Here is a 23,901-nt window from a genome sequence, read left to right as displayed (position 1 = left end):
GGGAAAGCGGCCCGGCAGAGCTCTTGGTCTCGGGAGGAACGGTCCGCGCCTGCAGGTTCCGCCCCATCAAATGTTGCCTTTTGCTAGTTTAAGTTACACGTCTTAGCTCCTGAACCGTGGATAACAACTTTCACCAAACTATGTATATCCTGCTCCAGAAACACATCCACCAGCCCTGGCCCTTTGGTCTCAATCAGTCATGGTCGCTGAAGCTGGGGTCAAGATCATGGATGCCTAGTAGCCACATCAGATGATCAGTAATGGTCCCAGTCAGCCAGTTTCGACCTGAGTATCACCACCCAGTCGCAGCTTCCAACCACAATCAGTCCTAGAGGAGATTGTCAGAAACCCAGCCCGCAGGACGGAGAAGAACCAGTCTCAGCCCCAGTAGCCACCACATGGGTCCCTGTGGCCATAATCATCCCGTGTCCTCAGGCGGTGCAGGCTACAAACGTGCCATGAGGGAGGGAATTTATCTGTCTGGTTCTCTATTGTTTCCTTGGAACCCAGCAGGAAGGCAGACACAAGGGCTCAGCTGGGTGTGTGTATTTATCACAAGTTTAATTAATGACTGTATTAATAAACGGCTTCTATTTGGGGGTCTTGCTCTGTGCTGCATGGTTGTATCAGTCAGGGTTCAACCAAAGAAGCAGAATCAATAGGAGACATATATTAAGAGGTTTATTGAAAAGAATTGGCTTATGATTGTGAGGACTGGCTAGGTAAGTCCAAAATCCATAGGGCAGGCCATTCATATATAAGTTCTAAGCCTTACACCAACCCTAGTAAGTAGATATTAGTATTCCCAGCTTACAGAAGAGAAAATCGAGGCTCAGAGAGGTTACACAGCTGGAGAGTGGCAGAGCTAGGATGCAAACCAAGGCCTGACTGGCTATTCTTGTCCCTGTGCTGCTGCTCCTTAGCTTGTCTGTCACACTTCCTCAGTGACAGGTGGACACACCAATCTGTCTCAGTCAAAACTCATCTCTTGGTGGGTTGCAGACTAGACTAGGCCCTGCAGTCATGGCTAATCACAATAAGCTGCTGCTGGATTAACCAGAGATGGCCTCCATCAAGTCACAGTCACGCATGTCACACTCAGCCCATCATGTCAGTTCAATTTCCTGCCTGAAGAAGCTCAGCTTCCTCCCTGACCCTCCTTATTCCCAGTGTTGGGTGCTGAGCTCCGTGGTCTGTTCTCAGAGCTTCCTGTACCAGCTGGGCTCACCATCTTCTCAGAGACTCCAGCACTAAATTATGGGCTTGGAAGCTACAGATGGGGGCCCTGGAATGCCACCTTATGGGTCACATGTCCATCCAGATCAGGTTTTCAACTCTGATACTGCTGACAAATCAGACCAGATTTGTTGTGGGAGCTGTCCTGTGATTATAGGATGTTTAGCAGCATCCCTAGCCTCTACCTACTAAATGCCAGTAGCCCCCCTCAGTTGTAATAACCAAAAATGTCTTCCGACATTGCTAAATGTTCCCTGGCGGAGGGCAAAATCACTCCCCTCCCCTCCATTTGAGAACCACTAATCTAGATTAATCAACCCCAGGTTATTCCCAAGCAACACAGAGGCTGACCCTGTATTTCTGGGAGATAAAGATACAGATCCAGAGTGTGTGGGGACCCAATATTTGCAAACCGTGTCCTATTCCAGAACTCCATGGGTGACAGAAAACTAAAAGAAACATACAGGAAAAAATTCAGGGAAGGATTCACAAAGCTCCTGAAAGCAACTGCCTCTGACAATGGACAGGAGTCTGGAGAGGGTTGAAGAATTGCCTTCACTGCACAGCATTTTGTGTCATTTAGTGAATTACCTTTAGAAAGAAAAAAATAGTATTTGGTATTCAAAATTACCAGGAAATGCTCAGAATTTAAGTTTAAAATAGTATTTAGAATGGTATGTACCGGATAACTTAAGCTCTGAAGAGATATACGTATCTGGGCAAAGAGTGGAAGAAAATGTACCCAATTATTTGCAGTGGTTCTCACTTGTGAGATTTGGGGCAATATAGAAAGGTGAGTCACTTAGTAGAATAGCAAGGAAAGTGTGGTACATGCAACTCAGGGAGCCCAAGGAGTAAGTTTTACATGGATTATGGGTTTTTAATTTTATATCTTTGCACTTATTTTTATGAAGACCTCCTTTCCTTGGCAAGTGACACTAGTTTTGATTTATGGAAGTAGTATCGTTTCATGTATATATATGTATATACATATATACATATATATATAATTTACAGAGTTCGTTTGAATAACTAAGTCACTAATGGGACAGGTGGCACATACAGGGATATGGCAATGTATCTGGTGGTGGACAAAAGTTGAAGCTGGGGGTTGCTCTATACATTATCCACTAGGCTCCCATAGAGAGGGTTATAGGAAGAGACCCCAATGTAAGTGTTCTTCTTTCAGAAAGAGGAGGGATCATGCTGTTCCTCCATACAGCAAGCCCCTCTGTATCCCGGGGCCCACATCTTACTGTTCCTTCTGCCTAGAATATTCTTGCCCAGGTCCCTCACCTTACTGGCTCTTTCTCTTCATTCAGTCAGCTCCTCCTCAGGGAGGTCATAACTGGCCACCTTATTGAAGTGGTCTCCTTCAGCAGCCACTACCTGCCTCTGTGCATTTCCTTCCTGGTGCTGATCACTCTGGAATTGTCTCTGGCTGCTTGCCTGTTGTACTGTTTCCTGTGCTCTACCAGCCCGAGAGGTCCTGGAGGGCAGGAACTTTGTCTTATTTGCTGCTGCGCCTGCAGAGCCTAACCCAAGTCATGGACCACACTGGAAGCCACAAATATGTGTTGAATGAAAGTGTCCAAGGGTGGGATTTCTTCTACCCCAGTTTTAGCCCTTCCCACAATGCCAACTTGTACTGGTAGCTAAGGTCAGAGAGAGAGAGAGCAGAGATGCCAAGGCAGTTTGTGGTTCAGCATCAAACACATTTATTTCACTTTTATTGAGTATACAAGAACAGAGAGCACACGCATACAGCACAGAGCACTGAGGTGGGGGAGCAGGGGACGGGGGGGGAGGGGTGTGAGTAAAAAGGAACAGGACAGCATCGCAGTCGGTTGGCAAGTGCTTTTGAGAAAAAAAAAAAAAATCCTTTAGAGTGATGTTGCTCATGCAATTGCAGGCCAGTCTTGGAATGTGCTTGCAGGATTCACACACTGAAACAGGTCCTGGCACTTCCTGTCCCCTCAGACGGAAAAGATCCCAAGAAAGCAAAACAAGAGAAAATGAAGATCTGTGGGACAGCAGACCCGGAAAAGACCCTGGAGAGCATCTGGTGTATCCTGCTCATTTTGCAAATGGGGAAACTGAGGCCCCAAAGGGGGGGGTGGGACTAGTCCAATGTCACATGGTGAGTTAGGGGCTGAGCCAGGATACCCTCCAGGACATTTTCCACTATGCTACATGGTCTCCTGGGTGGAGAGGCAGCACAGAAAGGATGAGAAATGTAAAAAGGAAAAAAAGAAAAGTAGGTTGAAGACAGACAAGACAAACATCTATATTGTCTAGGAAGAGGAGGATGGGAGGAAACAGTGCCCTAGATTTCAGCTTTGCAGCTCCCCTCCTCCCTTGTGGCTCTCCCTGTCTCTCCACGGAAGGAAGGTCACAGCATCCGTGGGACAGAGACAAACAAACCCTGGCCGGCCCACAGGCTAAGCCTGGTCACTTCATCCCTGCTCTGAAGCCACACATTCAGGGGCTGTAGACAGGTATAGAATCCAGAACAAATACTCTCCCTCTGAGGTGTGACCAGTGTGCTCGGGATGCCTGGTTCCTGCAAAGACAGGGGGGCCTGAGCCAAATTCCGGGTAGCCCAGGGAGGGTGGAGCCATTCCAGTTCTTGGCCCAGAAAGAACAGGAGCTCTCCGGTTGAAAGGGGTGGGAAGGAGGTTCTGTGGCTTCTCCACCAAGATAGTAAAAAGAACCTGGTGCATGGAAGTGAGCTGTCGCACTCAGGGGGGGTTGGAGTGGGGGCCACTGCTCTTACTGGGGGGCGGGCTGAATCTCCCATCTGAGCCCCAGGGGCAGGGCTCTCTCTGCCTGCTCTCTGTCCCATTTTTGCCCACAGAGGCAAACACTGTTCTGGTTTCTCGTCTTCAGGTCAGCACCAGCTTAGCAAACTAAGCATATATGTCATTGGGGTAACTGAGAAGTAAGCCGGGGCCCTCTGGGGGGGGCTATCCCTGGGCAATGGCCAATAATTGGAGAGAATGTGGAAATGCTCTCAGAAGGGCAAGCCATGATTGAAGATGTAAGGCTGGCTGAGAGGACTTCCAGGTCCCTCCCCTCCCCCACATTCTCTCCTGCAGTCCAAGCATAGTGCCTGGCACAAGTAGGTACTCAATAAATATTTGTTGAATGAATTTAATGACTGCTGTAGAGGTAGGAGGGGGGACTGAGAAATTAAAAGTGCGGTGGGGACATATTCCCTCCAAAGGGGACTCATTGAGCTCAGGGAAGCAGCTCCTGGCAGGCAAGACTGGGAAATCCCAAGCTTTGGAAGGGGTATTCTCCAAGGGCTTCTGTGGTCTGAAGGCAATTCTGGGGACTCTGACGGTACAGGCTCAGAGCTCAGATGCTGACTAAAGGGGAGGTTTCCAAAGCCAGAGTCTCATACATAGAAGGAGCCTCTGAGCAATACCACCTTTCATCCGCGGCTTGTCGGGGGGCAGGCAAAGCCTTTGGAAATGAAGTTCTACCCTATGGGGCCTGCCCTGTGTTCATGGTCTCTACCATGGCTGCTCTGGCCCAGGAGGAAGAAAACGGATGTGGGAGGCATAGAGGATGAGAGCGAGCCAGGCTCTCCAGACAGCCAGGTTAAAGCCACCATCCTCTGCAGTGGCTGGTGGGTGTCACATCACTTTGGATGGGGAGTCAGCTGTCACAATGTGGTCAGGGAAAAGATATGTGACCGAAAAAAGAGAAGACTGAAAACCGAAGCAAACCCCCTAGGGAGGTACGGGGGCTGAGCCAGGGGACCCCTGTAGCGGAATCCTGACTCTGGACCCCACACCTGAGCACAGACCAGGCCCTGGTGGCTACTCCCGGAGGGGGATGGGGGGAAGGCATCTTGGACTACATCTGTGTTTCTTCCTTCTTGCCAAACCCCTGCCCCTCCATCTGGGGACCCCACCCCACCCCACCAATCAACCAGTTACAAATACCACACACTGTATTACTACGCTGAACCATCAGCTCCTACTGCGAGCAACCCATGGCCAGAGTCCAGGTCTCCTCGACTGGGCTGGTTCAGTGAGATCTAAGAACCTTGGGATACATCAATCACAGTCGGATAATTATAATTTTTAAAATGTCAGCTTCATACTTACCAGCACTGTTTATTTTAATATTTGTTTCCTGTTATATGTCATATACATAACTTAAAAGCACATCCATACACATCTACAAGCCGCACCCTCATAATGAGAACCCATGAACATACACTGTCTACTTTCCTTCCTGTGGCTGGGTTTTCTGCTCTTGCCTTCTTTTCTTTTTCTTGTTCCAAACCAGAGTCATCTGCAGCGGCCCTTGGCAGGACCAGGATACAGAGGGTGGGGGAGGGGGAGGCGGAGCCGAGACAGAAATGACAACAAGACGCGGGAGTCGTGGGGGAGGGGAGGCGGAAGAAAGGAAGGTGGATTTTGCAGCCCAGTGTCAAGACCCAAAAAATAATAATCCAGTGTTCCTCCTCCTTTCTGAGTGGGGGATTTTCTTTCTTTCTCGGCAAACGGTTGACGGTGCATGTCTTGCTGCCGCGACTTCTCTTGCTTGGCCGCAAAAGTGCTTCCTTTGCACTGGAGTGGACAGCACACACTTTAGGACAAATGGGATGCTCGTCCACGCAAGGTCACGTGCAGAACCAGGATGGTTTTGTACTCCTACAGTCACTGTGGTCTGGCTTGCTTTTGTCGTTCCACAGGGCTTCGAAAGGGGGAGCGAGAGATTATTGTCATTACATATATATATATTTTTTTTTTTTCCTGAAAAATCCCACCAGTTCATCAATTTGTCTGCAAAGAAAATGTAGGTGTCCAGATGGTTGTTGCTGCCGGCCGACTGCGTGACCAGCCCCAGCAGCGGGGCAAGGACGCGGCGTTTCCCGTATATATATCTTTATCTATATATATCTCTATATATATGCTTTTCCTTTCCCAGTTCCTTTTCGGTGACAGTACGTCACAGCTGGGACTTCGGTGTTGAGTCGGAGAATCCAGAATGAAGGCCCCTTCTTAACGGTTCTCTGGCTTGGGTTGGACCAGAAACGCCAGCATCTCTTCACAGAGGTCAGGATTCCTAGGGCCAGAGGCGTGGATGGGAGGGGACACAAAGAGGACAAGAAGAATTAATAATGTTTGCTCATGGGCGCCTGTGTGGCTCAGCTGGTTAAGCGACTGCCTTCGGCTCAGGTCATGATCCTGGAGTCCCGGCATCGAGTCCCGCATCGGGCTCCCTGCTCGGCAGGGAGTCTGCTTCTCCCTCTGACCCTCCTCCCTCTCATGCTCTCTGTCTCTCATTCTCTCCCTCTCAAATAAATAAAATCTTAAAAAAAAATAACGTTTGCTCATTCATCTTTAAATACATGGCAAGGGGTTGTTTTAGCTACCTTTCCTGTGGCTCAGGAAGATAGAGTGACTTGTCCAAGGCCACACAGCTGAGACCTGAACCCACATCTGTCTGGAAATCTGTCCAGGTTTCCTTTAACACTAAGAAGCTCAGATCACATACATGCGGTTCACCTTTTCCTCCCACCTTCTCTCAGCCTAAGAACTGTTTAGTTGTGATGGCAGAAGCTCTTTGTTTTTCCTCTCTGATCTCTGTGGGCCTGTGTGTCCTGGGGATTAAACCCCAGGGAGCAGCATTTCCATAAAGAAACTGGAGCCTGGATTCCAACTCAAGTTTGACTCCAAAATTTTGTGGTCAAGGGCATGAGCTCTGCAATCAGACCTCCTGAGTTCAAATCCCATTCCATGGCCTACAAGCGCTGCCATGTTGGGTGAGTTTCTTAACTTCTTTAGGCCTCCGGTGCTCGTCACTGTGCATGGTGCAGAGCAGCTACCCAAAACCACTTAACAGGTGGAGTATCCTTCCTGCCCTTTCCCACTCACATGAGGTCAAGTACAAATGGACTCATAGACACGAAATCCTTTCTCAGTTTAGTTGACAGATGGGAAAATTGAGACCCAGAGGGTTCAATGTCATAGTGAGTTGGTGACAGAAATGAGACTAGAACCCAAGGTTCCTGCTCTGAATCAGGTCATTTTTTTTCTTCCCACTTCATCCAAATCTTGAAGGTAAGGAAGCTGGGTGTTGCTGGCAGTGTTTGGGAGACAAGTCCTGTCTGAAGGAGGTGGGCCAGTGGGAGAAGATGGAGCAGAAACCACACATCTGGCCGTGAGTTGCCAGGGAAAAAAAAGACCCTGTGTCAGATGGGTGGGTGTGCTTTCCACACTCACAGCAAGAGCTTCAAAGAGGAAGAACTTCTGGAAGGAAGGCAAAGAGTCAAGTGGAGTCTGAGCAGATGTTTCTGGAGGCTTCAGGGACGGGAGAGAAGCTAAAGGCCAGCAAGATGGACACCTACAAGGAGACAGGGCTTGTGCACCAGGCTGGTGGCAGAAGCTTACGGTCTGACTTACTCAGGGCTCTCATCCGTCCCTGAACATGGCGAAACCTCAGGGGATAAGGATGCGGGTTCAAAGTGCTAAGCACTTTCTGTATGTGAGGCCCCGTCCTTGTGTGTCACTGCTGTGGATTGAGTATTTGTGCCCCCCCTACCAAAACGCATACGTTGAAGCCTTAATTCTCAATGTGAGGGGTTGGGGGTCTTCGGGAGGTACTTAGGTTATAAGGGTGGAGCCCTCATATATAGGATTAATGCCCTTATAAAAAGATACACAAGAGAGATTCTCTCTCTCTCTCTCTCTCTCCTTTTTGTGCTCCCTTCCATGTAAGGACCGACAGAGAAGACAGCCACTTGCACCTTGATCTTGGACTTTCCAGCCCCCATAATTGGGAGAAATAAACGTGCATTGTTTAAGCCACCCAGTCTATGGTGTACTGTCATAGCAGCCCAAACTAAGACACTCACAGATGTTTAATTCTTATAGCAGCTCTAATTTCTAGGTTAACTGTAGATGAGGAAACTGAGGCCCAGGGAGGTTCCTCTGGGCAAACTGCTAGCAAGGAGTTTCTGGCCCCAAAGCCTGGGTGTGTTCTTTCTACTTAATTCTGCTAACTACCTGAGGTGTTGTTTTTTTTTTTTTTTTTAACAGTGGCAGGCTGCACTTTAAGTCCTATAGCTCAGTGTACACACAATGTGGGATGTCTTCAGAAGCCTTTACACACTTCAGAAGTGCCAGGGACATCTAAACAATGCCATATTATAATTTATTCTTCTCAGTTTATTACATCAGATTCCGAATGTGCAGTGTTTTGTTAGCTTACTTTGTGTTGATAGTAATCAGAATCAACCTTCGCTTTTACTGAGCACATACTATGTGCCAGGCACTGTGCTGAGTACTGTTATATATATATGACCTCACCAACCCTACAGGATAAGGAAGTTAGGACCACAGGGTGGCTCTGGAGTCTCATAGATGAGCTTTGACTCCCGCATCCAGCCCTATGGCTCTGAGCAAGTCACCTAACCTCTCAGGGGCTTAGTTTCCTCATTTGTGAGAATGAGCAGATGACAATACTTAGGTCAAGTGCATGGCCTGGTGCCTGGAATAGTGGAAACACGCCATACATTTCAGCAATTATTATCACTGTGATTATGGTTGCTGACCACTAGCTGATGAGCAAAGTGCAGAGATAAATAATCTGCTGGAAGTCACATTGCTAATAACAGGCAGGGCTGAGACTGAATCCAGGTTTGTAGGATTCCAGATCTTTCCTTGGGCTACCAAGATACATCCATCCATCAGTCTGACATGTTTCAAACACTTTAAAAAAGAGTTTTCAAATTCAGAGAAGACCTCTCCCCCAGAATGAGTGAGTCTGACAAGATTAGGGGGTCAAAGGTGGTTCCCAAGTAGTGGCAAAGCATGTGGAGAGAAAAGGCAAGGGAGAAACTTCTGTCTTTCCAGGGTGACGTGAACAAGGTGACCTTTACAGAAGAATGTGACAGGGAGAGGGAGAGGAGAGACAGGAAGAGAGGGAAGGAGAGAGAGAGAGATAGAGGAAGGGAGAGCGAGGAGAGAGAGGGAGAGAGGGAAAGAAGGAGAGCAAGAAGGAGGGGGTTGGAGAGAGAGAGAGGAGAGACAGAGAGAATGGTGTTGTGTGGGACAATGGCATCAAAGGAAGAACTAACAGAGGGGCGAGGAGGACGCATGAGACCCGCCAAGTGGGCAGATGTGAAAGGCTGCACAGTGGCAGGGGTGCGGGGGGAGGGCTGGGGGGGGCAGGATGTGGCGGCAAGGACTAGAGCTCTGAGCGGCCAGGGAAAATGGGAAGGCAGGAGCCTGGAGGACTGGCTGGAAATGCTCCGGGGAAGATGGGGAGGAACAAGATAGGAAAAGGAAAAAAACAGGAGAAACACGTTACAGGTACTCGAGGAAAGCAAATAAACAGCCAGAAGTCCATGCCTGGAAGGCGCTTGCCCCATCTCTTCATTTTGCAAGTGAGGAAACTGCATGCCCACGGGGGAATGGCTGGGATTGGAGCCAGCACAGAATTCTTTGCACCAGTGGCTGCACATGGACTTCCTAAGGACCAACATATAAATACAGATGCCCAGGCCCAGTCCAGTCCTTCTAAATCAGACTTTATGGCCACAGTTCCCCCAGGTGATGCTGCCAGTGCACTACCACTCAGAGGTCTGGGGGAGGAAAAGCAAGAGTAACTGGACAATGGAGTGGACAGGAGGCACAATTTGCACGGAAGCCTGAGGAAGGCTGGGAGGTAGGCTCTGCCTATGACCAGCTTATATTTCTAGAGCAGTGCTGTCTAACAGAAATAGAAACGAGAGCCATGTATGGCATTTAAATTTCTCTAGACAGTATTTGCTAAATTTTCTAGATATTTCTAATTTACTTAAATCTTCTAGATAGAAACTTTTCATTTCTAAATAAAAATTCTAAATTTAAAATTACCTTGAAACAAGTTAACAGAAACAGGGGACATGAACTTTAATAATATATTTTACTTAACCCAATACACCTAAACATGATCATTTGAACATGTAATCAATAGAAACACTATTGAGACATGTGCATGCCTTTTTTCATCTTAAGTCTTCAAAATCCTGCATGCATTTTACCCTTAAAGCAATCTGATTTCAGATTAGCCAATTTCAAGTGCCCAATAGCCATGTGTGTTGCATGATACAAAGGAAACATGTCCATCGCTGCAGAGAGTTCTGTTGGACGGCACAGTCTAGACCAGGGTTTGGCAGCCTTTCAAAGTGGCAGGAAATGTTTTAGTGCTTTTTCTTCTGACAGGAAAGGGGTGGTGATCCACATTCTTGTATCTCTAGAAAACACGGTCTCATTCATCAGGGAAGAGGGCAAAAAGGAGATCTACTCCGTGTAGGTCTTTGAGATGAGTTCTTTTTTTCATTGTGGTACAACGTATGAGACGTGTAAAGAGCACAAATCCAAGCATACAGCTCGACACATTTTTATGTATGTATACACTCATGTGACCTACCCCGTTCAAGATGCTGACATTTCCAGCACCCTCAAAGGTTCCCTTGTGACGCCTCCCTGTCAATATCACATCCTGGAACTAAGCACTATTCTGACTTTTGCCATCATTGATTAGCTGGCCTACTTTTGAACTTGTATAGAATTCTCCCACTCAACTCAATGTCTGTGAGATTTTGTTTTATAGGCCTGATAAAATTTAGTCAATTTCCAGAGGGACCAGAAGAACCCCTCCCCCAATTTAGGCTAATAAAAGCCCCTATCCGCTATAGCACCATCTCCTTCTTCTTGTTCAGCAAGGCATGGATGGTCTGTCCATAAGGAAACAGAAAAGTAAATTTCTGGCCCAGGGTAGCCTGAGAAGTCAAGGGTTTGCAATCTAGCAACACAGATGGGATTGAGAACTCTGGGCATCATATTCCTCTTTAGCAATATCCAGTGACCTGTGATGGAGGCAGAGACTCAGGGACAGGAAGGTGGCCCTGGGCCTGAGGGGCCTTTTTCTAGCTCCAAATTTCTAGGTAATGGCGAGTGAGGCTATGCTTGTCTCCAGCTGTCCCACCTCAGGACCTGCTATCAACCCTCTCTCCCTGTCCTTATCACTTCCAGATATACTTTTCTGGGTCTGGGGCCTGAAACCCCCAAGAAGCCAAGGAACCAGTCTTCCCCCGCCATCCCCCACTCTGATTTGTATCTGGGGGAGCTACTTCTCTCCTTTGAGCCACAGACCAGGAATGTGGGCACTTAAAACTGTGCTAGGGACCAAGCCACCTGACAGACTCTCAGATGGAAACGACCCTGAAAAGATCTTACCACGGTTCCCTCCTCCCTCTCCCGGCTGCTGAGACTCAGAGGGCTTACCTGTGGCTTCCTGTCCCTCTCCTCTGGGGACGGGTCTGTTTCTCTGTATACGACAGCTTTGGTTACCAGCATGTCAGGATGCTGCAGTTTGGCCTCCTTGATGGCCAAAGCCAGGGCCTGGTAGAAAAGAGCAACAAAGTGAGGAACCACAGGATATCAAATACAGGAGAGGCCATGGAGACTGACAAGCCCCTTCGTGTACAGCTGTGGAAATGGGCCCAGGGAGGGGCAGTGGTCAAAGAGTTAAAGGGAGAGCCCAGAGCTCAGGGCCTCTGGCTCCTTCAGGCTCCCATTCTATGTCTCTTCCTTTGGGGTTCATTTGGGTCTCCTTGTCTGAACAAGGATCAGCATGAGGTGGACTTCATCTCTGCCCACAAGGGCAGCTGTCCATGGGTGACCCAATATGGGAGGGACTGGGGACTGGGCAGGGCCCCTGGGAACAGTGTTCCCTACCCCCATACCTGGTCTTGATCAACATCTTCATCCCCAGTGATGATGATCCGCTTCTCGATCCTCGTCTCAGAAAACCCCCCTTTCACAGTCTGTAGAGTGAGAGGGCGGTAAGGTCAGCCCTGGGTCCCGCGGGGTTGTGACAGGGCACCCATCCAAAGCACCCCTCAAGGGCGAGGCTGGAACCAGCAGTCACCTTCTCTCCTGGCTCCCTCTTCTGGTTTTGGGACTTTAGATGGCACGTCTTGCCTGTGGCCACCACTCCCCCAACTACCAACTGCCCCCTCTAGGTCTTCCAAGCCCAGCTCCAGTCATGTCTCCCTGATCCCGGTTGGTGACCCTGCCCCCCTCCTGCCTTGGTACTCCCCGAGCACCAAGTCTGTCTCTGTTGCGCGGTTTCCAGGGCTCTCTGCCTCACGTTGACCTTGTGTGTGTGACCGGGTCTGGCTCACTAGGCTGGAGCTCAAGGGCAGGGGCTGCATTTTGTTCATTTCTGTATCCCCTCCACCTCTCCCCACCGTCCAATCTGACCAGGGCAGGTGCTAAATGCAGATTTGTTGAATGAACACATGAATGAAATGTGAATGGTGACAATCTTCTATCTTAAATGACTTCAAACAATACTACAAGAGAAAACTGCGTTGGTAATACTTAGAACCTCCACTGTTTTCTGAAAGGGCAGAGTTTGGGCGCAAGTTTAGAAGTAGAAGATGGGGAAGGACCTAATTGCTTGGCATATCAAGGAAGAGTGGTAGCTGAGGGAAATCCCAGCAGGAGCAGACAGACAGAAGGGGGCTCCTTGTTGTCAGGGAGGGGAGAAACTTTGGGAAGAAGAGTTTTCTGAGCTGTATGCAGTGGCGTGTGTGATGGAAAACCTTCCCATAAAACTTTCAGTGAAGTCAACATTGCTCACAAATGCTTTTGGTGAGAGTGGCGGGGGGGGGAGGCGCTTTCTGGGGAACGTGCAAAGGTTTTGAGTCCAGCAGGAGTCCTGCACCCACAGGAGGGAGCAGGGCTGGGTCGGTGTGTGCACGGGAGGGCCAGCAGGCTTCTCCCTCGGATGACTCAGCAGAACCTCAACCTCAACCTGCCTCCCCAGCCCCTCTCCTCCAGGCCTCCCTTTCTGGCCTGGGCCCCCTCCTGCCTCCCTCCTGGCCACTCAGGCATGGAGATGCTTGGCCAGCCTGCCCCCAGCCCTCTGTGCTCATTGGCTGAGTCACAGCTGACGCCTAGGGAGTGACCCCTTCCCGTGGCCCTGCCTCTTCCTTCCCCCACACTGTGGTTCAGAGCCTGGTCCAGGCCCCCCAAACCTAGTCATTCCGTGACTCTCTCTCTCTCTCTTCTTTCTCCCATCTACCTGCGCATCCTTGTGGACCTAATCTCTTCTCCTTAAACCTCTTTGCACTGGGTCACTCCCCAGTTAAAAAAGGCTCTTAGACCCTTCATAGTCACATCTGTCCTGGGATTTGTCTCATTTGTCTCTCCTTGTCTTCCCCTGCCTCCAGTCCACCCCAATTCCCCACAGCTACGCCCCCTGCATGCTCTTCCTCCCTGATGGAGACCACTGTCTCTGTTCCCACAAACATGGATCACCGGCAGCTGCCGCCAGCACCCCTTGCACAGAGGCGGGCGTAAGGTTGACGCTCACTAACATCCGCTCAGTGAACAAATAAACACATACACAGTCTCTGCTCCCGTCTTCTGCATCGCTTAGAACATCTGCATCTGTCTTCTCCTCCCTCACGAGTACTACCTGGCTTCCTAAGACCCTGCACAAATTCCACTTTTCCCAGACAACCCCTCCTCACTCTTTGAGGCTCCCTTACATCACCCCTTCTAAATTCTGCCAGCACTTAAGGTCCATAAGGCGCAAATGCCATGGCTCAGAATTACTTCAGGTGACGTGGTCTTGCCCCCCGCCAGCCTGGCTGTCGACGTTGAAGGGCAGGGTCTGTGCCTAGGACAACCCGTAGTACAGAACAAAGCGCACAGCACTCCAGAAACTAGACCACCACAGGTCTTCTGTGTCCACGATAAAAGGCACAGCAATAGCCATAACCTTCCCCAGCCCCACAGCCAGGCTGGGGGCAGACGGCGCCCTGCTGCTACTCACTTTGGTAACATGGGTGGTGGTGGAGGTGGAGAGGGTTTCCGCGGTGGCGCCGTACGTGCTGGTGAGGACATCTTTCCCGATGATCTGCAGAATATAACCACCCCCCACCCAGGGGTCAGGTAAGGACACTGGGCTCTGCAGGGGGGGTGTCGGGGGGGGGTAAGCCAAGGAGGCCCCACGAAGGTGAAGTTTGGAAGCGAAGAGGCTTCAAATCACTGATTCTAAGAATTCAGGAATACTGGAATCTTCAGAAGGCTAGACCCATGAAATTCTCAAACCGTTGACTCTCAGATTCCTAGAACCCAAGGTTCCCGTGGCCCAGAATCCTAACAAGACCCCAGATTTTAAGAATCCTGGCATCTTAGAAGAATGAATAGGGGATTCAGGGTGGAAACAGAGCCCTCCCAAGCCCCCACCCCGTCACAGCCGGGAATATGTGGGCTCCGGGGCTAGGACAGACTTGGAGAATGCAGGAGATGCAAGAGACCTCACAGTGACAGACTGAGGCCCAGGGGAGCCACGGACAGAGCCACATCCAGAGTGCAAGCCTCTGGACTCCTAGTCCATTTTTCCTCCTGGTCAGTAAGGAGAGCAGATGCAAACGAGCTGTCCCATCACAGGCACCACCAAGGAGGGGGACTGCTTCACCCTCACACTGTGATGCCCTCTGGTGTGTGTATGTGGGGGGTGGAGGCGATGGATGAGACTCTGGTGGGCACAAGGGAGCCCTGCGGGCATCTGAGAACGATCCAGGTTCCTGGCGCTGGGCTTCAAAGGGCAGCCCACTGGGCTCTATGCTGCACTTGCTGAGGGCCACCTGTGAACCGCATTCTCAGCACAGAGTCCCCTAGCCTGAGCTGGCCCTACCCACTTACCGGAGAAAGAGAACGGATATCCGTGGCCACCGTCTGTGGGCCTGGGATCATGGCGGCTGCCCCCTTCCCGGACTTGAGACTGTTCTCCTGGGGAAACAATAGTGCTCAGATGGCCAGCTCTCACGTGGGTGGGCCCCCAGGATGGCCAGAGCCCACAGCCGTGTAGCTCTCATGGCCACGAGGCGGAGGAGTGACACTGTCACGGGCTCACATGCTCACACACACACCTGCTCTCATACTTACTCTCCCACTCGCTCACCCACTCACCCGTTCAACATTGAGAGTGCCTGGGGTTAGGGACATTGGTGAACAAGACACGGTTTTGCTCTCAGGAAGCACTAACAAAGGAGGGGAGACATTCAGGCTCTCGTCCTGGCCCTGCCATGTTCTAGCCACGTGAGCTGGGGCACAGCCACCTCCTCTCCATGGGCCCCTGCAATGTCGGCCTGTCAGTGGTAACAAATGCCCCACTCTGGTAGGGGATGCTGATTATGGGGGAGGCTGTGCGTGTGCAGGGCCGAGGAGCATATGGGAAATCTCTCTGTATATATCCCCATATATGGAGCATATGGGGTACCTTCCTCTCAATTTTGCCGTGAAACTGCTCTAAAAAAATAAACTGCTCTAAAAATATTATAAAAAGACACCCTGCCCAACTCCCACAGAAACATTATGAGGTTAGCAGAGGAGAAAGGGCTTTGCAAATGTCAATCTTAGGATAAACATAGGAACATAGGCTGGCTACTAACAACGTAGTAATACCTACTTCTGAGTACTTGCTATGTGCTCAGTATTATGCTAAGGATGCACTATCTCATTTAATCCTTGGAACAACCACAGGAAATTGTTTTAATATTCCTGTTTCAGAGTTGAGAAACTGGAAGGCCAGAGAATGTCAAGTGGCTTATTCACGTCCACCAGCGAGTGAGTGACAGAGCGCGGATTTAGACCCATGTTCGTCAGACTCCAAGCCCAACGTGCAACAATACTCTGCCCTCAGAACTCTTACCCTGGAGCAGCTCTCCTGGTCCTATGGTGGATTCTAACTGCCAGAGACTCCTGCCCCATGTCTGGCGGGGGGCCTGGCCGCCCACCTCTACCTCCCGCTTACCGCACCATCTTGGGCTCACCCTTGTCTGTCCAGGGGCCCAGAGCTGGGTCTGTTCTGCAGCCCCCCAGCAGCTGAACGCCGGTCCTGGTCTGTGCACAGTACTAGATGTGGACCTCTGGCTGTCAGGGGACAGCTAAGGATGGAAGCCCCTCTGCCTTTGCCCTGCCTAACCCCCCCGGGCCTGCCTCCAACTGAGGCAGTGACCTGTTACCTGGCATTCCCACAGTAAGCAACTTTCTCAGATGCAGTCCCAGAATGTGGCCCGGCAGCAGGCCTTAAAATGGGCAGTTTTGCCCACAGACACAAAAAGATGCTCAATATCACCCATCAGCAGGGAAATGCAAATCAAAACCACAACGAGATATCCCCTTACACCTGTCAGAAAGGCTAGTCTCAAACAGACAAAAAACAACAAGTGTTGGCGCAGATGTGGAGAAAAGTGAGCCCTCGTGCACTGTTGGTGGGATGGCAGCCACTGTGGAAATCCCGTATGCAGCTTCCTCGGAAAAAAAATTAAAAATAGAAATACCATAGGATCCAGTAACTCCAGTACTGGGTATTTACCCACAGAAAACAAAAACATTAATTGAAAAGATACACGCACCCCTATGTTTATTGCAGCGTTATTTATAATAGCCAAGATATGGGAACAGCCCAAGTGTCCACCAATAGATAAATGGATAAGGAAGATGTGATCTCTAATGTTCTCACTCGGCCATAAACAAGAATGAGATCTGACAATTTGCAACAGCATGGATGGACCTAGAGGGTACGATGCTAAGTGAAATAAGTCAGACAAAGACAAATGCCATACGATTTCACTTCTATGTGGAACCTCAAAAACCAAACAAACCAATGGAAAAAGCACAAACAGATCATAAATACAGAGAACTGGGAGTTGCCGGAGGGGACGGGGTGGAGGGATGAGCAGCCGGGGGTGAAGGGCAGTGTGAGGTGCGGGCTTCCAGCTCTGGAATGAACAGGTCACGGGCATGAAACAGAGAACAGTCAGGGGCACTGAACTAAGGCTGCGTTGAGGACAGATGGCAGCTACACTCGGGGTGAGGGCGGCATACTGTACGGAGCTGTACACCTGAAACCCTTGTCACGTTGTATGTCAACTACACTTGAACCCCAAAAAGGGTGGGGGCAGCCTTCTGGGCTCCATGCTTCCTTCCTGCCAGCCTAGGACAGTCCTACTGTCACTCCAGGCAATTCTCCCCCAAAGCCTCTTCTTCTCCCTCTGCTCCCTCTGTCCCAGACGAAGCTTCACCTCCATCTTCACACTGAAAAGAGAGACCACTAATGGGGACACAGTTCGTTCGAAATAAGGCACCATCTGCTCTGCCTGCCTCCCCTTTATCTTCGGGCAGTCCTCTTGCCTGCCTCCAGGAGGTGTGGCTTCTCTCCCTGGCCAGGGCAATGCCACCATCTGGGCTCTGGACCCTTCCTCCCTCCAGCTGAGGGCTCTCTTCCTCACCACCCTCTCCCGGGGCCACCTCAGCCATTCAAGGCTTTCTCCCACGGCCACTGTCCCCTATCTCTTCAACGACAGCCCAGATCTTTCTTGAAACCGAGACCTTTAAAACCAATTGTCCCCTCGACATTTCCGCCTGGAAACGCCCCACAGGCACCTTGGACTCATCAGATCCAACATGGAATTCAGTGCCCCCCCCCCCCCGCCACCCGACACATACCTGCCACTAAAGAACAGTCCCCTCCAGGGCTCTCTGTTTGCTTCGGAGCTACTCAGACTTGAGGGGTGGCACAGACAGCTGGGCCCTGTCCCAGAGTTTCTGATTTGATAGGTTTGGGGGGAGGGGTGCAGAGATTTGCTTTTCTAAAGGTTCCCAGGACTGCGCTTCAAGAATGCCTAGGTTAGGGCTAGGTCACCAGCCCATCTTGTCCTGTCACCCGAACATTCTGTCACTGACCAAATCCTGCACCTTCCTCCCTCCAGTTATCCCTTAACCCTGCCCCCTACTCAGCATCCACCTCCTTGCACACGGGCTCCGCTGCAGCCCCTAAACCAGCTCCCTGCCTCTCTTTATGTTTCTGCCAATGGCATGCGGGCTCGGGTGCTGTCTGCCTTCCTCAGTGCCGGGCTCACAGCACCAGGCTCACAGCACCGGGCACAACGTTCAACAAATATTTGCCGAGGGAAGGAAGGAGGGAGGGAGGGAGGGAGGACAGGAGGGAATTTTTTCCTCTAGTGACGACCCATAGAGTTGCCACGGTAAATCTTCCTAAAACACAGAAACACATGTTTGATGACATCACACCCCCGCATCAAAAGTTGATGCCCCACTGCGTCCAGGATGAAGTGTGAACTTCCTACGTGACATCTGAGGCCCTTCACGCCCTGGCCCAGCCCACCTTTCCAGCCTCTTCTCCTCCCCCCCCCCCCACTCCTCTTCCACACACCTGACATCTTGCTTCACTGACCACCTGCCTTTCCCCAAATGCTCTGCTCCTTCCCAACCTTTTGCCTTTGCACCTGCTGTCCCCACTGCCTAGAACGCCTTCTGCTGTGGCCACACCGTCATTTATCCTTGAAGGATGGCTCCGATGTCCCTGCCGAGGTAAAGCCCACTCAGCCCTCCTGGCAGGGGTGTCATCCCATACCTCTCCCTGCACCCCCTCGGAAAGCATTATCATTTTCATGAAGGCAGAGAAAAGAAAGCAGCTCTGTTTCATGAAGGCAGAGAAAAGAAAGCAGCTCACATTTACAGACCCCTTACTATGTGCCAGGCATGCCTTTGCACAGATTACCTCGGTCCCTCCTTGGGTCAACCCTTTGAGGGATGTGCTATTATTGCTCCCCATCACCCCCTTTTACAGAAGTGGAAACTGAGGCTTGGAGAGGTTCAGGTAACTTGCCCAGGGGTCATCCTGCCAGGACATGGGAGAGCTGGGCCTTGTTCACCACTGTGTGCCCAGGACCTAAACAATGACACGTGCCTGTGATCATTACTTGAACAAATGACTTCTTGCAGGCAGTATATTTCCTTCAACTCTGTATTCCGCGAATCAGGCAGGCAACAGAGACTAAGAAATGTTTTTGGAAGAAATGAACGGATGGATGGATGGGTGGGTGGGTAGGTGGGTAAATGAATGATGTAACTGCCTACTCACCATAGTATGAACTTAAATTTAGCCCTAGAAGCGTCCCGATGCCATGTGGAGGACTGAGGGAGGGGTCGGACAGAGTGACCAGGAAAGAGGGTGCAAGCTGGTAACCGGTTTGGAGTTATTTGTCTTTGTTTGCTCAAAACCTACCTGCTGGGTAGTCTAAAACGCAATTCCCTTCCTAGGTGTCTATCAGGGGTTTGGCAAGAGAAAGCATTTGAAAACAACTTTCCACCAGCTTGAGACAGATCCAGCCCCAGCCCCGGCCCCACCCCCAGTGGCCAGTGTTCACAGTGGTCGGGATGAGGGTGCAGAGTGGTTAGGGTGCAGGTGCATAGTGAAGCTTCTGGGTTTGACCTGGCTCTACCACGTACTAGGTGTGTGACCTTATGAAGTCACCTTACCTCTCTGCACTTCAGATTCTTCATCTGTAAAGGGTGCAGAAAAAAAGAGAATCCCCTCCAGTTTTTCTGAGGACTCAGTGAGATCACCCATGCATGGTTCTTGGCACCCTGAATCATGACACAGCCTGGGTGCCTAATGCTATCTGGTCTGTGTCATTAAAGGATCTGACGTTACTGGACTCTCTTAAGAACCTGTGAACCAGGGGCGCCTGGGTGGCTCAGTCAGTTAAGCATCTGCCTCCGGCTCAGGTCACGATCTCAGGGTCCTGAGATCGAGCCCCAGGTTGGGCTCCCTGCTGAACAGGGAGTCCGCTTCTCCCTCTGCCCGCCCCCCCAGCTTGTGCTTGTGCTCTCTCTCAAATAAATAAATAAAATCTTAAAAAAAAACAAACCTATGAACTAGGCAGAATGGGGATTATTCCCATTTTACAGATGAAGACACCTGAGGCCAAGGACCTTTCTTCACAGGTCAGACAGCACCTAGGTAGCAGAACCAGAGTCTTAGGAGATGGTCCAAAATCCTGAGCTTCCAATTTAGGTTCACTGTACGCCATCTACTGACCGAGGAAGGAAGTGGCCCAAGACATGAGAAACCGCACAGTGGCCAGGGTCTGTCAGGGACTTTCAAGTTCAATCCTCACACCTTGCCAATAATCAAATAATCGAATGGTACCATCCTTCCCTTACCCCTGCTGTGGCTGAGATGGTCCGGATAACTGAGCCTCAGGGATTCCACAACCCACATTATTCAATTTGGAAAACTGAGGTCTGACTGGATGATGCCAGACAAGAAGAGATCGACTCTATGTCCCGTGCCTGACGCAGGGAGGGCAGAGGAGGACCGCTCCAGACAGCCGGTGATGTGACACTGTTATCTGGCTGTTTGAGGGCAAGGGGGATAGTCAGACAGGGAAGTCTCTTGGGTCCTACTTACCATGGTGGTCGATATGGTCTCCGTGGTGATGGAGGGAGCAGTTGTTATGGACTCCTTTCCCCCTGGGGCAGTCCCATCAACCTGCTGGCCAGAGACGTCATGAGAGAGAGAGAGAGTGCGCACACCGCATGTACCTGCAGCATCCGTTCCTGGGTAGGTGGCATTCCCAGTTACAGACGGACGGGCTGTGTGAGTACACATGCACTGGTGGGTGGGTGGGGGGGGGCTCATCCACACACAGAGTTACAGGGGGTCCTCACAGGTCCCCCAGTTCGTCTGAATCATCTTATTTGAAAAAAGTAAAAAAAAAAAAAAAATCCCAGATAATTTTGCAAACCCTATGCAAATCTCAATGCATGTATTCCTCAACCTAGTGATTCCACGGCCGGGAGTTCATCCTTTGGATATCAATTCTGAAAACTTTGCCAAGAAGTACAAACAAAGAAGTCCACGGAAGCATTCATCGTTAACTGCCAAAGACAAAAACAGCCACAGGTCCATTGACGGAAGACTGCAGGTTAAGTCAGGACCCGCTCCTAAGTGGGACTAAGAGTAAGGTGGGCCCACATATGGCAACGAGGAATGATCTCCAAGACAGTCATTAAGAAAAAAGGGTGAGGTGTAAAAGAGGACCTCTTCCGTGTAAAATTCTGCCATCTTGAGATGTAAGTGTATATATGAGATATGCATAGATTTTTTTTTCCTAGGAAGAATTACAAGAAACATTTCAAACTGTTTTGTTCGAATTTCGTAACTGTGAACACTTTGTCACTGTTTTGTTTTGTCGTCAATAAGGATTACTGGGCTGTTGACTTTGGGGCCTTTTTTAGTTTTCTCTATATTTCTCCATACGAAAACAAAACAAAACACCGGCCACTAAAACAAAATAGGCCACAGAGGAGGCGTGTGGCTTGAGATCACACGGCTCGTTACAACTCGAGCGTCTTGGCCACTGCACCAGCTGACACAGAGACCACTGTGCATGTTACAATCGGGGAAGAAAAATATTCTGGAAACGACACAGTTGTCCACACTGTGTTGGTTTACGCCTCACTTTAGTTCTTGAAACGCAGACTAGTCTCCACCCCCGGCAGTGCAGCTCCTCTGGCCAGGAGGAACCAAGAGGGCATCTATCAGACCTACAATCTCAAGGTTCTAAGTTTAAAAACCAAAAACCACAAGAGGAACCTCAGCAATGCTCTGTGCACCCGTATGCCCATAGCGCACCTGTGTGTCTTTCGGACTGCTCTGTCCAGGGTACCAAGTATGTTTCATCTTGCTAAGACAAATGTTTTTTTTTAAATCTTTTTCTCAGTTTGTTCATTTTGCCAATGATATGGAACCCCCATGTGTTAAAAAAATGATCCAGTATGAGTCGTTCTGACAAAAGCTGGATTGGGATCTCTCCCTCTCTCTCCCAAAGCAGCCCTTGGGATACCTCAAGAAACCTTTCCAACTCCTTCAAGCAATCTGAAGGCCACAGTCTAGTCCACTCGCTACTAGTCCTTACAGCACTCCCAGAAGGACAGGGAGACATGATCGTTCCCATTTCAGAGATGGGAAATCGAGGCTGTAAGAGGTGTGGTCTACCCAGGACAGGAACTCATTCCACCGCCCACCCCCAGAGCTCAGGGAGGATAATGAAGCTCAGAAGAGCATCCAGGTTAACATGGAGGCTCTGGGGAAGCCGGAGTGGCAAGAGTTGGCCACGGGGCTTGGCCTTGGTGGGGACCCCACCCTTAAATGTCCAATACCTATGCTCAGGGTGCAATGGAAGGCCCAGGTTACCTGGCTGGTGTCCATAGTGCTGACTCTGGTCTGCAGGACAGCCTCAGGCTCAATCTTCTTTCTAATGGCCAGGCTGCTGACCGTCATGGTTTCCGTTTTCACGGGCTGTAGGGAGATGAGGGAGGACACTCCATAACCCAAGCCTCTGCATGATTCCTACTCACGGGCCACTGTAGCGTATCTTCCATCCCTGCAGCTGGCTGGGTCTCTGGAAGGGCACACAGGTCCGGGCAAAGAGGCCAAGCAAGCCGTCCCAGACAGCCTAAGGGGATAGCCAGAGCCACCAACAGCACTCAGAAAGGCTGCTCATGACCCCGCCACCACATAACCTCCCGGTGGCTGTGAGCTAGTTTTGGGCTTGTGCCGGGCCCCCCACTAAGTACTGTCCTTATATACCTGTCACTGAATTCAGTGATTATGCTGCCGCCTCCCAGTTGCTTCATTTGAACTGTTCTTGAGAAGAGGAGTCACACACCTGGGGGCCAATGGGGGGGGGGCAGGCAGGAGATGTAAAGGGGTGCAGCGGGCTTATTGAGAACTGCGGTGAACAGGAGAACACAAGGGTTCCACTCAGGTTTGGCCAACGGCAGCCATGGCCTCTGAATGACTTGGATCATCTGATTTTTTTTTAATGATTAAAAAAAAACCACCTACGGATTTTATATTCCATGTCCCAATTTTTCAATCAAAGTCAAAGAAAACACATCTGCTAGCCAGATCTGGCCTGGGGCCACCGGTTTTCAACCTCTAGTCTATTAGTCTCCGGTTAAATGATCAGTTTCTTCAAACTCCTCCAGCAATGTCAGTTCATGTGGCTATTAGCATATGTGAGCGGAATGAATGAATGAAATAGCTTGCCATCTGGTTGGGAGGGTAGTGAGAGGGATTCTTATAGATTACTGTAACCATGAGATCTAGCCATTCATCCAGTTAATCATCTATTAATGCTTGGCATGTGCAGGCTTAGAGGAGCTGCCCCCAGGGGGACAGTGGGCCTGGCAGCCACTGACCTGACTACCTAGGACGATGCCGGGGAGCAGAAACATTCCAGAGCAAGGGGGCTGTGGAGGGAGCAACACTTCTGCGCAAGGTGGTCAGGAAAGCATTTGCTAGGAAAGTGATATCTGGACTTGGTCCTGGAACATGACAAGTTTGCAAGGCAGAGAAAGGGATGCAAAACTTTCCACCCAGAGGGTAGAGCATGGAGTGGATGCCCAGAGTAGATGAGCTCACATTTCAAAGCCCGGAACATGGGAGAGAGGAGAGTGTGGTGGGAGGCAGGCAGGGGCTGCAAGAGCTGAGAGGGCGAAGGAATCACAGGACAAAGACCCTCTGAAGGAAGGACACAAAGCAGAGGGACCCAGACACAGTCAATCCCCGTGTCCCCCTCAGTGATGCTGTTTCCTCCTCTCTAGGAGTTTCTGCTGCTACCCCGAGACCCCAGGGCCAGATGGGTTCAGACTGCTGCCCTTTCCGCCAGGAAGCCCAGGCCCCGGGGAGAGGAGCCGGGCCAGGATCAGTAAGAACCATCGATTTTCAGGCCAGGCCGCAGGCGAGTCCACAAGC

The 23,901-nt window shown here is 50.4% G+C and overlaps 1 protein-coding gene across 1 annotated transcript in view; it reads right to left on the bottom strand.

The window, feature by feature from the left end:
* Positions 1–5,858: 5,858 nt before the first annotated feature.
* EPB41L1 (erythrocyte membrane protein band 4.1 like 1) overlaps positions 5,859–23,901 on the bottom strand; it is a 50,717-nt gene continuing 32,674 nt past the window's right edge. The window contains exons 18-24 of the mRNA XM_088026765.1: positions 22,336–22,440; positions 20,548–20,628; positions 14,970–15,056; positions 14,095–14,178; positions 11,993–12,073; positions 11,532–11,648; positions 5,859–6,321 (exon numbers count right to left, since the gene is read on the bottom strand). Of these exons, the coding sequence (XP_087882891.1) occupies positions 6,313–6,321; positions 11,532–11,648; positions 11,993–12,073; positions 14,095–14,178; positions 14,970–15,056; positions 20,548–20,628; positions 22,336–22,440 (564 nt within the window). The 3' untranslated portion in view covers positions 5,859–6,312. The remainder of the gene's footprint in view (positions 6,322–11,531; positions 11,649–11,992; positions 12,074–14,094; positions 14,179–14,969; positions 15,057–20,547; positions 20,629–22,335; positions 22,441–23,901) is intronic.

The sequence above is a fragment of the Eumetopias jubatus genome, unplaced genomic scaffold, assembly GCF_037043125.1.
Source record: "Eumetopias jubatus isolate StellerSeaLion01/CBP00866 unplaced genomic scaffold, mEumJub1_p1.0 scaffold_9, whole genome shotgun sequence".
Classification (NCBI taxonomy): Eukaryota; Metazoa; Chordata; class Mammalia; order Carnivora; family Otariidae; genus Eumetopias; species Eumetopias jubatus.
The sequence above is the reverse complement of the archived record's forward strand: the minus strand, read 5'-3'. Positions and strand labels throughout refer to the sequence as shown.